General features: G+C 35.5%; 1 protein-coding gene across 3 annotated transcripts; it reads right to left on the minus strand.

Moving 5' to 3' along the window:
* Positions 1-1,969: 1,969 nt before the first annotated feature.
* elavl1b (ELAV like RNA binding protein 1b) lies at positions 1,970-8,185 on the minus strand. Of its 3 annotated transcripts, none has more exons than XM_048155859.1 (8): positions 8,045-8,185; positions 7,439-7,504; positions 6,638-6,700; positions 6,321-6,501; positions 4,964-5,067; positions 4,005-4,158; positions 3,692-3,917; positions 1,970-3,538 (listed from the first exon to the last, which is right to left on the minus strand). In XM_048155859.1, the coding sequence occupies exons 2-8, from the start codon at positions 7,472-7,474 to the stop codon at positions 3,214-3,216; spliced, it is 1,089 nt and encodes a 362-aa protein (XP_048011816.1). In that variant the 5' UTR covers positions 7,475-7,504; positions 8,045-8,185; the 3' UTR covers positions 1,970-3,213. The 3 variants fall into 3 exon arrangements, with proteins under 3 accessions (XP_048011816.1, XP_048011817.1, XP_048011818.1); XM_048155860.1 differs by having other exon boundaries at positions 6,321-6,498; positions 8,045-8,184; XM_048155861.1 differs by lacking the exons at positions 4,964-5,067; positions 6,638-6,700; positions 7,439-7,504; positions 8,045-8,185 and having other exon boundaries at positions 6,321-6,457.
* Between the last annotated feature and the right edge of the window lie 8,108 nt (positions 8,186-16,293).

A 16,293-nucleotide genomic window follows, 5' to 3' on the forward strand; every position in this document is an offset into this window, starting at 1 on the left:
GTACGTATTTTTTTTGCAGCGCTGAGAAATGATTGCCTAGGGATATAGTCTTGTGTCAGAAGACCAATACACTGCTATAGTACTGTACTGTAATGCAATTTAGCCAAATGTGCAGAGGATGCTGAATTTACTTTTACTGCAATTGACAGTATACTGCATTGTGGTGCATACCAAGTTCATACTTATTTTTCTCATGCTTTTCATCTACTGCAAGATCAATTTATAATAGTAAAATGAAAAAGAGGTATTTTTGTTACCATGTTATATGAATTGATCTCACTAGTGTTCACTAGGCAGTGAGGTAGTCTGTTTAACTTCAAGTCTTGTTTAAAAAATGTAAAAACTTTGGTCAGTTAGTCCAGAATATAGATGTTCTGGGTGATTGCTAAAGTGTTGCTAGGTGGTTGCTAGGAGATAATGGGTGGTTGCTAGGCTCTTGTTATGCAGTTGCTGGGGTGTTGCTAGAGTATGTAGTTGATAGGGTGTTCTGGGTGAACACACACAGACATTCCCACCTCTGCTAATAACAGAAACTCAAAAATTGTTTTGTTGCTCTTTAACTTGCACTAAAACATGTGATTTATACCATTGAAGTAGCCTGTGTAATATTAATAAAACTGCTCATCTCCTTTAGTGATACAAGTTCAGACTCATTTAGAAGTGTTTCATATAGTGTATTTACTTGGTGCCATGATGGATATTGAAATTTTGTTATTTATTAATTTTAAACAGTATATAGATACTTTCTGGTAATGCAATGTTTGTGAACACAATTGTGTATGTAAGGCTATAAATCTCCAAAAACTATGCATGGGCGCTTGCTTAGGTGTTGCCACCCCTCATAGACCTCATGCCACCCCTTTGCCACCCTATAAATAATTTTCTAGATTCGCCCCTTTAGATAAATCGCAATATAAGGGGGCGCCAAAAAAAAAAAATCTTGCCTAGGGCGCCAAAGAGGCTAGGGCCGGCTATGATTGTATGTGTATTGTGAGCAGGCCTATTTACAGCGCGTTTCTGTATTTCCTTGTGTTGTGAAATTTTGCAGCGCGTTTCTGTATTTGCTTGCATTGTGAACTTTTGCAGCGCGTTTCTGTATTTGGGTGCGTTGTGAACTTTGTAGCACGTGCTGTCAAACTGATGTTTTCTTTATTTGCTGGTGTTTTTTCTATTTGCATGTTTTCTCCATTTGCAGTGCGTTGAGTTCTCTTGGCCGCCATACTTAAGCTAGTCCCAGACTAAAATGCATGTTTGAGCTTTTTTTAACTGAAAGTAACTTGCACTGACATATTAAAATATGTGAGAGCCATTGTTTTGTCTCAAGATGCACCCCAATAATGTTTTTTTCTAGGTTACTTTTATAAAAGCTACTTAAATACCCTAACTGAACTAAGGCCTAATCTGTCTTAGCTTAAGCCCTGTCTATGAAACCAGTCCTGAAAGTATAATTTTATTATAGCCGATGGGGCTGAGAGTGATGAAGATGGATTGCAGTTTTTGATTTTGGTCGTGATTGTAACAAGAGTTCTGGTTAAAGAGATAGGCTATTAAGAGTAGAGTTTACTAAATAAAATAATTTCTCTCATTGGGGGGCCTCCAACTATTTCTTTGAAATGGACCTTTGAATCGCAAAGGCCACCTTCTGCTTTTGACTCAAACCCTTGTGACAAATTCTCAAGGTTCACCTAAACCTACAAGCCTATTTTAACACTTTATAATTTTATTTCTTAAAAATAAGTCCCAACCTCACAAAGTACTAAAACGTATCACAAGCATAATACAGGACTCATGAACTAGATTACTAAGAAGAAACATTCTTATACTCAAGTTCATGTCAAATTATTTTTCAAAGTCAGTCTCTGTACAACTAAAATAGGTAATGTATCTTCAATATATAACCATAAAGAAAACCAGAATTTTAAGTCAACCATAGAAGTACAATTAAAATCATAATGAAAGTAACAATACATTATGACAAAACAATGGTATTTATTCAAATGATATACATGGATCATCATGCTACAGGACTTTAAGTCACATCATCAATAAAGACCCAAAGCATGACATGTAGAATTACTGTTGTCAAACATTGTCATAAATGAACATGCACACAAATATAGTGCTGGTCTGCAACAGGATGTATACTAGTACTGATATCTAGAGAACAATTAAATACAATTATTCACCTTTGTGTGGCCTTTACTTGACAAGGTCTCAAAGCAGATCCAAATTTCACATTAAAATGTACAAAGCTGCATTTACAGATTGACTAAGTACAGAGTAAAACACTACACTAAAATGGATTCATTTTAATTCTGCAAGCAAATGTGTAAGTGAACATTGATCTAACCAAAATCTATATTAGCCTGCAGCCATGTGCCTAACAACTCCGCTCCTACCAGTTTCAATCCATTTATCCAGAAACTTCCCAGACCTTACAGAGTGGGGAGTAAATATAATGGTTTAAAAAAACAAAAACAAAAAAAAAAAACACGTAAAACCAAATTTTTAAAATGCTCCTGAACCACCTTCCAAATATAAAAAAAAAAAAAAAAACAAGAACAGTAATGTGCTGTTAAATGCAAAAATTTTAATATGAAACCAAATAACTTGCGATTATTAAAAAAAAAAAAAAAAAAAAACAAGATGACAATACTTGCCATTTGAATTTTTAACCTCCCAACAGGAAAACTAAAACACTTAAAGGCATATGCTTTTCACTCCAAGTTCTTTGGTCCTTCCCATGTTCTTTTACCTTACAGTAGGTGAGCTGAAGCACTGAAGATGTGGCCTAGTTACTATTTACAAAGGCCTAGACGAGGTGAGGATGTATAGTTCATACTGACAAAAAAATAAAGAAAATAGGACCAACAAGTCCATTGTGATTCAGCGAAAGGGGGTTAGAAGAGCAACAATGCCATGACATCTTTAAGGCATCCCAAAAGTGTGCAAAAAAAAAAAAAAAAAAAAAAAAAAAAAAAAAAAGGATCCTCAAATGTGTGTCCAGGGTTTCACAAATGCCAGTCATCAGGGACAAATCACTTTTGCAAATTTCTAGCTTTTGCTTAACCCCATAGTAAAACACTAGCACAAATGTATTTCACCCCAAACATGGATGTATGAGTATGCTTATGTAGAGAGTCAACAATAACTGAAACCTTTAGAAGAAACCTCAATTAACTTTCAAATTCTCATGACAAAAATAAAGTCCCTTTACTTGTGAGACTTGCTGGATTTGAATGACACTTGTAGAACTTTGTCTCCCAAGCGGTATCCATTCAGGCTGGCAATGGCCATTGCTGCCTCCTCGTAATTTGTCATGGTAACAAAACCAAACCCTTTGCATTTGTTGGTGTTAAAGTCACGGATGACCTTGACGTTGGTAACAGCACCGAACGGACCAAACATTTGCCACAGGATGCCTTCGTCTGCATCTTGACCCAAATTATAGATAAAGATACACCATCCAGAGGAAGAACTTCCTGCCACATTCATACCAGAGACACCGCTCATATGGTCAACACTCATGGGTGAAAACCTGTGAAAGCAGGAGATTAATCAGGAGAGCAACTCTAAGAGAGATAAAGGCTTTTCTCACAAACAGCCAAGTATCAAGAACATCCAATGCAAAAATGACAACATACAGAATGAAGGACAATATTTTAATATTTCCTAAATCCCGCTTTCTCACCTGAAGCGCTGTGCCTGGTGGTGAACAGGCCCTCCAAACCGACGGGACTGAGTGTTGTAGAGCTGAGAGAGCAGCTGGGAATTCTTGGTCTGGTTTGGATTGGCAGCAAACTTCACTGTGATTGGTTCAGAGGCACCAACTGGTTTGGATCCATTAAGATCTTTGATGGCTTCCTCCGCTTCAGACCTCTTATCAAAACGAATGAATGCAACGCCACGTGACAGACCTAACACAGGTAAGAAACCCCCAAAAAAGTTGAGACCCAGACTACATTCAAAATGATAAATTGCAAAAGCAGGTTAAAAATCATTACCTGAGGCCTGATCGACCAATACACGCGAGTTTATTATACGACCATACTGGGTAAACATGTCCTCTACATCCTTCTGTGTCATGGTCTTGGGTAAACCGCTGATGTAAAGGTTGGCATCTTTGATGCTGTCAGAGCTTGGCCGGGCATACGAGACCTGATTTAAACAGAGAGTCACATCAAGACCCCTTCATGGATGAATTATAAAAACAATTTATAAATAAGCCATCATATTTGCCCACATTACTGATGGAACAATGTAGTTCGTTCGTGCAGCCAAAGTGGAACCTCACATTTTTACAAATGAACAAAAAAAAAACAAAAAAAAAAAAAAAAAAAAAAAAAAAAAACAATAAAATTCTGTAGTTCATAGGTATAAAACATTTTTGTAGTCTATGCCTACAACACAAAAGACAAAAAAAAAAAAAAAAAAAAAAAAAAAAAAAAAAAAAAGTCGACAACTTTCAATTTGAATTAAACTACAATGCTCAAAGCAAAATGAAATAAAACTCTAGGAATTCAATGCAGGGCTTCTGTTCGGCACAATCTCATACTCAAGAAAATGACTACTAACATTTACCCTCCATTTCTACACCACATCCTCACAAGAAAAAATGAAAATAGCACATTGATCTTAATTGAACTTTAAAATAAAAAAGGGTCACTGACTTCAGTATAATTCTGTACCGAAATTAAACCATGCTTAGACAGCCAATCATACAGATTACAAAGGGCCAAAGTCTAGAGACTTCAAATGTCAAGAAACTGAAAGCAAAGAAATGAGGAGAAAAAAAAAAAAAAAAAAAAAAAAGGGAACAATAGTAGAAACTCATGAAAAAAAATAATTCATTCCTTACAGAAAGCAGGCAGGACTGGAACTTTGTCCTTTACTGCTTTGAGTCTAGTTTAACATGGCATCTATAATTTAACACATGATACAAAAACACCTCTTAGCACGTTACCTTGATAGTTTTAGACTGTAGTCTCAGGCCATTGAGTGTATTGATTGCCCTTTCTGCATCACTAGGGTTAACATAGTTAACAAATCCGTACCCTAAACTGTGGCCTAGAGAAAACAAAAGGGGAAAAAAAACAAAATAAAAATAACAAACGTTCGTCCACATCCTGCAGACTATTCTTTCTGGACAAAAGAAACAATCTAATCTCGTGAATAACAATTGTGAAAGGAAAAAAAAAAAAAAAAAAAAAAAACAACAAAAAAAAAAAATTACACGTTCATCAAATACCATTAAAAGTTTGACATCAGACAAGGAAACAATTAAGATACAGAAATAAAAGCCAAACATCAAAAACAATCTTCATAGAATAGTTTCTAAGAATAAAAAAAATACCTTCCTTCACCTCCTTAAAAAAAATAAAAAAATAAACATTAGTAGGCATTTAAGCATTTTCAAGTAAATAAAATACAGAATGTACATTCAAAACATCAACTATACATCACATTTCTAAAAATACAAAAATCCACAGATGGTGAGATGCTTTGGGCAGGAAAAAAAAAAAAAAAAGCTAATGGCAAAGATGCATGAAGATGGCACCAGACTGACATCATTTGGCTACTCCAGGATCTCCACACTTCAACTGGAAATTGATAATTGTTCTCAAACAATAGGGGAAAAAGTGACAACCAAAAAAACAAAAAAAACAAACAATAAGCAAAAAAAAAAAAAAAAAAAAAAAATTACACTGTGCACGCAAAACAGGATGCCCACACCATTAAAAATACTGAGAAGTATGTCAAAATGTCAAATGAGTTGAGCTTTTTGCAATCTCCACACTCCAAAAAAAAAAAAAAAAAAAAAAGCTTTACAAAACAACAAATGTGCAAGTCTAATCAAAAGCTCAATAAAATGTAATCAGGCCAGTACCATCTTTACTCCATTTCAAATAAAGGAAAAAATAAAATAAAATTTGTGAGCAAAATGTTTATTACAGCATAAAACATACCACAGTGGACAGTGAAATTCTGCCACAAACCCTGACCCAAGCTTCAATAAACTGCTCAAAAGTAAAACAAGGATGTTTTAATATCAAAAGAAAAAAACAAATAATTCTTAAATGAAAAACATCCCCTATATAACTACAAAAAAAAAAAATAATAATAATAATCCTCAAAAAAAAAAAAAAAAAAAAAAAAAAAAATAAGTGACTGGGGAAAAAAAACAAACAAACAAAGTGCTAGTAATAAACAACTACATATGAAAAAATAACTAAATATATAAAACCTGCCTTTGTCTTCATATATAGTTATTACAGAAGAGAATTCCACAAACGTATTGTGTTGAGCTCGGTGAGACATACCTGCCATCTTGTCTCTTATGAGTTTGGCCGACTCAACCTCGCCAATGCTGCTGAAGAGACTCCGGAGCTCCTCCTGACTCATGTTCTGGGGCAGGTAGTTGACAATCAGGTTGGTTTTGGCATCACTAGGCTCATCACCCATGTGGTCCTCGTAACCGTTCGGCATATCGTATACTTCCTGCTTCACAGAACAACATGCAATGTTTCCAAATCAAATTTACACTGGCACACTTAAACCAAAACAAAAATGAAGTGCAAGTAAAATGAACAATGATATGCAGCATTAGTCTACAGACAAAATTAATGGCTAATTTTACCTTTACTGAGCTGGCACCCTTGTGTGAGTCTCTGTCATTACCCTGGTTCTGAACCTCACAAACCTGCAGCAACAAGATACAAATATGGACCTAAATAACACTATGCAATATAATGCTATTTGGACACTTGGTTAGATGCTGCCAATTGCAATTCCTGGGATTTATACTTGTACGCAAAATATCAGTAAGTTTAATCTTATAACAGTACCCAAGAAAGTTATTGATGCACCAAAATGATTTTACCTAAAGATTTTCATTCAACCAAGAAATTTAAAATAATGTTTCGGTAATTGGTATGCTGTTCAGAGGGATTGTTTTAGCAAATGATAAATTAAACCAGTCAAGTTCTTAAGCAACAAGCTGCCTCTTTTTATTTCTGCCAAACAAACGTTACATATGGCTTCTCTGGCATCATTTTTGGTCATGATGAAGTGCATTCATAGTTATACAGCTTACATGTTTACCTGTGGTAGCTTATCCACGTTGCGTAATTACATTGTTAAAACGCATCAGAGATGCTCCAATTAAACATCACAGTTTCGGTCACGTTGTCGGCCCTCCAAACCATCAATTCATTTTTTTTTAAGGCCGAATATTTTCGGTTGCTGTCATTTCTGTGTATAAATACTTGATTCATCAATAAAATTATTCCCAACTATCGATTAAATAATTAGCAACCATTGCTCAATGGTTAACAAATATATCGATAATATTTCGATAGTACATAGATTTTGAAATGTTATACGGAAACTCGCATTTAATTGAAGAAAATGTAAAAGTAGATTATAAATAAATACTCACTTTTAAATACCTTATGTGTCCTCTTCTGACGGCCATGTAGACACTTTACAGCTTCAAGATTTTATTCTGAAAGAGAAATTGTAAGACGCCGCTCTATTAGAGCACCAGGACAAACATTACTTTATTACAAACCGCACATCAATCTATTCAGACCATTTCAAATTTTCCACCATGTTTGTACTGGCTTGAGGATAAAAATCACTCAAGTCCATTATTTACACTGAAAATACATGTTTATTCGTATACTTCATTCCCCGACAAACACAACAATGAGGAGGAGCTAATTTTCACGTATGCTAGGCTAAGCTGCAAACTAAAATAAGCTGCACAACACCGATCGTTACAAATAAATACCTAAATAACAACATTCCAATAGTGTCATTATCCAGACATATATTTGTTATTGTATTACCTGAATTCGTTTTGCCAGTTATAATGGTAAGTTACTTTTATCGCTTCAGGCCGCTCTTTTGAGGCCTGCTACCATCAAAGCTACCAGCGAACGCTCATGTGAGTTTGTGAGAGCGTGCTGTCCGCACATTCAAAGAAAATAATTCTCACAAATTATAACAAGAATGGCATCCTTTTTTAGCACAAAAACATTACCTTGGTTTCCTTCGTCCTCGACCGTCGTCAAAAAACGAGTAAAAAAAAAACCGATTAGGTAACAAAGCGAAGATCTGCTGTACCTACTTCGCACACGCCGATCAAGACTGGGCTGCGCTCAGGATGTGTCGCATTCAAGCGGAAGTGAAACCACTCCTCCTCCTCCTCCTCCTCCTGCCTGGAGGAGACAAGTCCTGCGTCTCATTCACGCATTCCATTAGTGACATTAGTAATATTCATTATTTAGGGCGGATTTTGGGGGCGTTAGGTGTCTTTTATGTGTCTTTTAATTATCCAAACAAAAAATTACAAAGCCTAAGAGGCCATTCATTATTTTATTTTTTTTCTTTCTTGTTTTCTCGTGATCGCAATTACTGTTAACACAGATCACGAGAAAACAACTTATGTCGGGATAATGAGAAATAAAGAAATAATGCTGCATGCTTGACTTCCGTAAAGCGTAACGCCGTTAACATTATATATATATATATATATATATGTATATATATATATATATATATATATATATATATATATATATATATATTGTGACAAAATTACACACACAGACAAAATGCTAGGCTATAGCAAGACTATTTACATAGGATACATTTTATTCGTCATTTGTCTGAACTTGTCCTTAATTGTTTGAGATTGATTCTGCTGCCGAATCACCAACAAAGACAGACCTCAGTCATTCGAGGTTGGACATATTAATAATCTTTTTACATTTGCACTACAAGAATTATCATGTCAAAAATTTATTAAGTATAGCCTATAGACCCTTAAAAGTTTGTAAACATTGCAACGTTTCCTGGTGGCGGGGCTTAGCTGGAGGCAAAAAAGAGACGCTGGACTCAATGTTGACAAGCGTAAGCTAGCATGTTTTAGGAGGGATTTATTAAACATAAATGCAGAAGAAGGTTCAGAACTGTCCGAATATGTACAGTCACTGACTCTGCGGGACCGCGACAGCTATTTTTGTAAATTAACTTAAGTTTTATTTCCTAGACAACATATGAATTACTTTCGGGTGGTTCGGGGAATTTTGTCAAGGCTTACTGTTTAATGTAACCTAACGCTGGGCTAACTATGATTATGGCTAGCAATGTGGATTATTTTAAGAGACCATTCAAAGGATGGCACACACATCTATCGCTGTATGTTTGTTTAACATTTAAGCTAGCTAGTGTGCTGAAGTTGGCGACATTTCACTTATAAAACAGAAACTTGCTGATTTGTACTAGATAAAACCAACACACCATTACATATGCATCGATTATTTTACCTGATATGAAGTGTGCACTGCAAACACGAGTATTATTTATGATCGTCTCAGTCCAGTATGTATGCCGTATTGCTTTCAACCACAATTATCTTTTTGATTTCTGTGAAGGAATGTCTGCCGGGATCTGGTAAAACTTTAGTTTTGAACCAAAAGTCCTGTTCCTTCTATTCTGGCAGCCAAAAACACAACAAGACGACATTTTAAAGTCAAAACCTCAAACTTTAGCGCGCCCGCTATTAGTTCTTATTTATGTTTTGCCTCCAGCTAGAGCGGTGACGTCACAGTGACGTAGGCGATTAAGGTGTCTATAGACCTAAAGCTGCATTCACGTCACCTCGTATTTACCGGAATCTTGAAATGACAACACCTGACGTTATATTCGGAGCTGTTCACGTCCTTTTGGTCCTTGGACTGGGAATTATGCGTTTCCATGGTACCACTATCAACGCCTAATAAATCAATCTACAGCGGTCAGGTGGTACAGCGGCCACGTGGTACATCTGGGAGCTTTCAGAAAACTCCCAGCTTACAAGCTGTAATTACGAGCTCTACGAGGACGTGAACGCTTTTTACAAGCTAGAATCTTGTAACTACAGGAATTACGAGGCCGCGTGAACGCACCTTTATTTTCCAGAGAAACATGCGCGCCGCCATCTTTAGAATATTGTCTTTGAACTTCCGTTTTTGCGGTAGCCCTGTATATTTCTATGGCATCGCTGTTGAAGAATAATTAGCTGGTGAAGTGGATTTACCAGTTGTAGAGTTAATGAAAGTTATCATGAGCATTGTTATGTTTAAAGCAGATGTCTTAACAAATGTCAGTAGATCGGGAAGATTTTAAAACGAGCAGTTCATTCATAAATGTAATATCGCTGTGTAAATACAAACCGGAAGTCAAAAGACAACGAGCGCAACGCTGAAAAGGGGCGGAGCTTCATAAGGCACTAGTCAACAGACGAGCAGAGCGCACTGACTAGGCTTAGCGCTTTACATTTGGCGTGTTAGTGATTTAAAATTAACTTTATTATTGTACTGTAAGTGTATTGTTTTTTATAGGCTATCAACAACACGACGTACAGAAGCACATGACTGCCTTAGCCTGTTTTAGAGTATTTGTGCAGCATGAACTTTATATATTACTGAGGCTATAAGTGACCTAGTACAAGCATTCATAGAAAGAAAATGTGTTAACCTGAAATGATGACTATGTAAAACTTTAAACTTTAGGATAATTTTATTGACCACACAGACACTGTAGTCACAACCTATTGACAATACTAAAACAAATCAAGTGACAAACAGATTCATATGTTGTTAGCTAATAATAGTTAAGGCCTAGATTAAAAACTTTGCTTTGAGCTTTTTACAACGAGAGTAGCTAGCTAGCAAATGCAACACAAATGAAATACCCTAACTTCTAATAAATAACTGCCTAACACAAATGAATAGCCTTAACGGCTAGTGTACAACAAGCCATCTCTCTCAGTGTTTTTCTGGGAATCTCCCACTCAATTTGAACAAATCAGGTAAAGAGGTTGAAAAACGCCTTTCCCTATTTGAAAATGCACCAAAATTGGGAAACACCCTTTTTTGTTCCGCAGAGACCTCATACTCGGAGGAGATGCTGTGAAGGGATGATGCAAATGAACTTTAAAGGGTTAATTCTCCCAAAAATGAAATTTCTGTCATTAATTACTCACCCTCATGTCGTTCCAACACGTAAGACCTTCGTTCATCTTCGGAACACAAATTAAGATGTTTTTGATGAAATCTGAGAGGTTTTTTATCCCCTGTAGAAAGCAACATAATTAGCCTAACACATTCAATGTCCAGAAAAGTTGTAAAGACATGTTAAAATAGTCAACGTGACTACAGGTTCAACCTTAATGTTATGAAGCGACGAGAATACTTTTAATGCGCAAAAACAAAACAAAAATAATGACTTTATTCAACAATTTCATCTCTCCGGCCAATAATGAGTTGGTGTTCTGATGTAGTACACAGAAGCCTGCACGGTCTATACAACATAAACAGCATAGGAGACTGACAGGGGAGAGACAAAATTGTTGAATTTGTTGAAAGTTGTTATTTTTATTTCACTTTTGCTCACAAAAAGTATTCTAGTTGCTTCATAACATTAAGGTTGAACAGTTGACTATTTTAATTATGTCTTTACTAATTTTCTTGGACCTTGAATGTGGTAATAACACTTGCTTTCTATAGGGGATAAAAAACCTCTCCGGATTTGATCAAATACATGATTATTTTGCCATTAATAACATAGATCCATCTAATATCTAATCAAGCGTGGAAAATAGACTAATAACTACCAATAATAAATTGAATTTAATCTAAACCGTTTTCTGATTTTTATTGTTCATTTATGTTTAGACAATTCTACTTTTCTTCCCGGGACTACAGTATGTAGGGTTTGTTTCTGGTGGGGCGCACTCTGGTGCTCGCTCGGCGCATTACTTGTGTTGCTACGCTATAGCTGGCATTTTAATATAATGAATGTTGTCTGCTTTGGTAAACCGAATTGATAATTAAAGTCATGTTTGTATGTGTTTTGTATTGGGATTTTTCAGGAAGTTATGTACCATAATTAACTGCATTGTTTTGTCGTTTAATTGTATATGCTTCGATTAGCATTAGCTTGGAATAAAGGACTAAACCAGAGGGCTGTTTCATAAAAGATGCTAAGAAAAGCGAGGATTAAACTCCAAAACCTGACTTGCATTAACCTAACAAATGAGTTTGGGCTAAAACGGTTTCATAAAAGGTAATTGAAGTTCATGCAATCCCGCTAATTCGATCCAGGTTCACCTAACGTTAGTCAAGATAATTTCGCGTGCACGGTTTTTTTAAGCAGCCCTAAAGGTCGATCATGGATCAAATCGATCCACCATAGGAAACAGCATACATTTTATGCGTTTGAGACATGGTGTTTTCCTCAGTGCTTACTGACTTTACACAAGTTTATTCTCCATCTGTAAATTTTAGTATTTTTTGTAAATGTAATTTTTTTGTAAATGTTAGAAAGTCATGCAAATATTTCCATTTTGCTGCTAAACTTCACAGTGAATGAGCGCTGCTGCACGCCTGCGCGCTAAACACACGGAAGGCAATTAAGTCAAGTCACCTTTATTTATATAGCGCTTTTTACAATGCAGATTGTATCAAAGCAGCTTTACATTGATAACTGGTACATAATTTTTGCTGCACAGCAGCTCTTCAAGAATAGTGTCAATGCAGGCAGATCAAAGCACTGTTGAATAAATGTCAAGAATACTGTTGAATATCAAATGTCAAGTCAAATTACAGAAGCGCAATAATTCTAAAATATACATTTCGCTAAAATGTTTGATGTTGGACATCAAATGTGCCTCAGGTACAATTTTAAACCTACAAGTAAGTGTATTTTTTATAATAGTAACTGTAAATGGACTATTGAAATGGGGTAAATATCAATATACTGTAGCCTAGGCCAGTTACTGAGTTTAAGATTAATCTTACCAATTAAAATTTAGTCTGTGCATACTGATTTTAACTTTTAATTTTGTGATTTTCATTTCTGCTCTTCTAATAACCATAAAAGATACTACAGCTGCCAAACAAAACCAGAGAGAAATGTATTCATATATTTTAAAAGATCTAATTAAATATTGTGCACAAAAAAAAACCTGTAGGTTACAGATATATAGATTCCCAGAGGTCTATATTTGAGTAAATATGGGCCTTGGAAAAGGCTAGCTGACTTGCTGATTGTGCTTTGACTACAGTAGGTAGGCCTATTTCTAGTGTTGAACAACAACCATGCATGTCACTTCTGCAGGCTGTATATTACTCTGTCACTCTTTTCATAGCTTTTGCTGTCTCTGAAACACTTGCTTGGTATTTCTCCTGCTCTTTGTCAAGCAAAAAAATCACTCATCACTAAATAAATAAATGAAGGCCTGATTGTTTTAGGGGCCTTGTCACAGGTCCATTGATTTTGAATTTCTGTGTTACTTTTGCTATATTTTCACACTTAAAACAATGATTTGGTAATCCTCTTTTACCAGTCCTCTTTTGTCCTAAGAAATAAGTTTTACAGAGTTCTCTCCCAAGTGGTTCCATTTTTGTCTGTATTAAGTCTGAGAATGATTCAGTGGGCTGTATAACACTTAATTTTTAAGAAATTACTTATCTTTATATGTTTTGGTTCATCATGCATTTTAATGAAAAATTGCCTTAAACTTACACCAATATTTTTTTACTTAGCACTATTTAGCTCAATTTTGTAACACAACATTTTATCACTTTGATAAGAAAATCTTATTTATATTTATATTTATTTATTTTTGGACTGATAGTGGTTAATAAAGTCAAATAATTGTATGTGAGAGAGTCAGCTGTAATATCATTGCATTCCTGTTGGTCAGTGTTAGAGGAGCTCAGCTTAGCCTGACGCTGCATTCACACGGGGCGTCAGCGCCAACGCTTGATGGAGGGCATGTCTGAAGCTTGTGTTGATGCAACCGTTATAGTGATAACAGCCAATCACTTTACTTCCCGTTGTGTTGCATGAGTGCTATTGGCTAGCGACTGCTCTAGGGTATTTGCATAAGGCGATCTGATTGGATGATGCCTGCGTTGGCGCTTGAAAAGTTGAGAAATCTTCAACTTCTGCCGCTTGCAACGCGAGTGAAGCGACGCGACGGAACCCACAATTCAGTTCGGCAACGCATGACGTCACCCATTCAAAGTAAATGAGAAATGTTAACGCCGGCGCCCCCTGTGAATGCAGCGTGACAGTTAGCCTGCTCCGGACCAGGTTAGTTTCCCAGCATAAGTTGCCAGAGTAACTGAGTTTGAACTAATTTAAGTTTGCTTTTTGAAGCAGAATTCACTGACAATAAGTCTGACTGACTAAAATAAGCCTGGCTTGTATTCTAATCTTGTTTTATGAAACAGCCCTCAGGATACTCTTCTTCGGTGTTTGTTTACACTAGTTTTCAAAACAGCTGGCACAATGGGGCACAATAAACACCCCACCCCACCCTACCCCCAGAAAGCAATTTCAATGGAGGTGGCAACTTCTTACTATCTTTTAGATAGTATGTTGCCAAGAATGCACACATTCAACACTCAACCAAAAATGTAGAATGGCTTACATAAGCATACGTTTACTGCATTAAAATGAAATTTAATTATAAAAACAATAGATTTAATATTGTCTGCAGCTAGAACGGAAACATGACAAGTAATGCAGTTTTTGTAATGCCATCAATTGTTAGTATTTTGACGGTCATTGCGCTATGATTGACTATACGTTGGATAGAAAACTAGTGCTTGTGTTTTGACAGAATGACTTGATTTTGAATCAGGTTTGCTGAGTTTTGATAGAGTTATATGTAGAAAATGGTTTTTAGCATTTTGAAATATAGAGTTTGTATTTATTTAACAAAATATTGGGCAGAAAATTAATTATTTGGCTAATTGTGTGTTGTGGGTGTTGTTGTGTTAAGAGTTTAGATAAAGTACTTTATTGGTAAACGCTTGTTAGCAGTAAAAAACTGTAAGTGCAACCAAATCAAGTGACTTTCCAAAAAAAAAAAAAAAAAAAAGGTTCTGTAATGTCATCATAATGCATTAATTTGTTTGTTTTATATTGTGCCCTTTGCCTAAAATATAGGATTTGCAACATTCATTGCAGTAACATCATAAGTCATCATGACCATAGCAAACTTACATTTGATTTCCTAAGTTTACGCAACTCACAATGAAATTACAGGTTTTTTAATCACTTTGGTACTATTTTCACATCTAAGGTGTACATTTTCAAAACTCTTACTTCAAAAATCCAAACTGATCACACTTGTAACACATCTAGTCGTTCTTTCAAAACCTGATTTCATACTTTCATTCTAGTTGTACATATTTTCATTCTACATACTCACTGTTTCAAAACACAAGATCATTGTGATATTTGATGAGAACATTTGGTTTAATCACCGAAAAACAACAGTATGTTCTTCTTTCAGTATAGTACTTTTAACAATCAGTTAATTCAATAGTAAATAATGCAAGACACATGTTTCAAATCACCCTTGTTGCTGAAATAATTACACAGGCTACAGATACCACATTAGAAAATACACTTACATTACCTAAATTACATAACTGACATAAAATCCATAATGTTTGTAATGCTATCTATTCAGTGCGTTATCAAATGGTGTAAAGTATGACACAGTCATAATGTTTTGTGTAGAACAGTGTTTGCTGCCAATACAGTAAATTATCTCACTGTATATGACTGAATCTATGCTGTAGTTGATCTTTACAGATGAAGGGTGAGTTACAGTAATGTGGCAGTCTCTACCATAGGAAACTGTTTCCAGTATCACATGGCATACTATAATGTAAAACGATGCCATCCGTCTCCCTTCTTCTGATGCATCTCTGATCAATCGGAAGTTATCGTCAATGACAGTTTCTTTTCCCTTACTCTGTCCTGCTCTGTGTTCACAAATTTCAAATCCCTCTGTATCTGTATCTCTCTCTCTCTCTCTCTCTCTCTCTCTCTCTCACTCACACACACACACAAACACGTTGGGTTGTTTTAGATTTTCAAAAAAGATAATTCTGTATGATTTATAAGCTGTTTTGCTCATGGGGACCAAAAAGAATGCCCAAACAAGGTCTAAAATTGCCATTCTTGTTGGGACATTTAGTTCACAACGCAGTGTTTACCAGGACCACACAGACACACACTTTGAAAACTGTGGTCATCATCTAAGATAAATTGCTTATAATTGATTACATTTGATTATCCATATTGGAAATTGCAAATGTGATCTATAGAAACTATGCCTATAGAATCTGTATCTATAGAAATCTATAGGTGTACCAAATGATTCATTGATTAACCATTAAGCTCATCTGGATTAAATAATAGACAAATGTATTAAACTGA

The sequence above is a fragment of the Megalobrama amblycephala genome, linkage group LG14 (assembly GCF_018812025.1).
Source record: "Megalobrama amblycephala isolate DHTTF-2021 linkage group LG14, ASM1881202v1, whole genome shotgun sequence".
In the NCBI taxonomy this organism is placed as follows: domain Eukaryota; kingdom Metazoa; phylum Chordata; class Actinopteri; order Cypriniformes; family Xenocyprididae; genus Megalobrama; species Megalobrama amblycephala.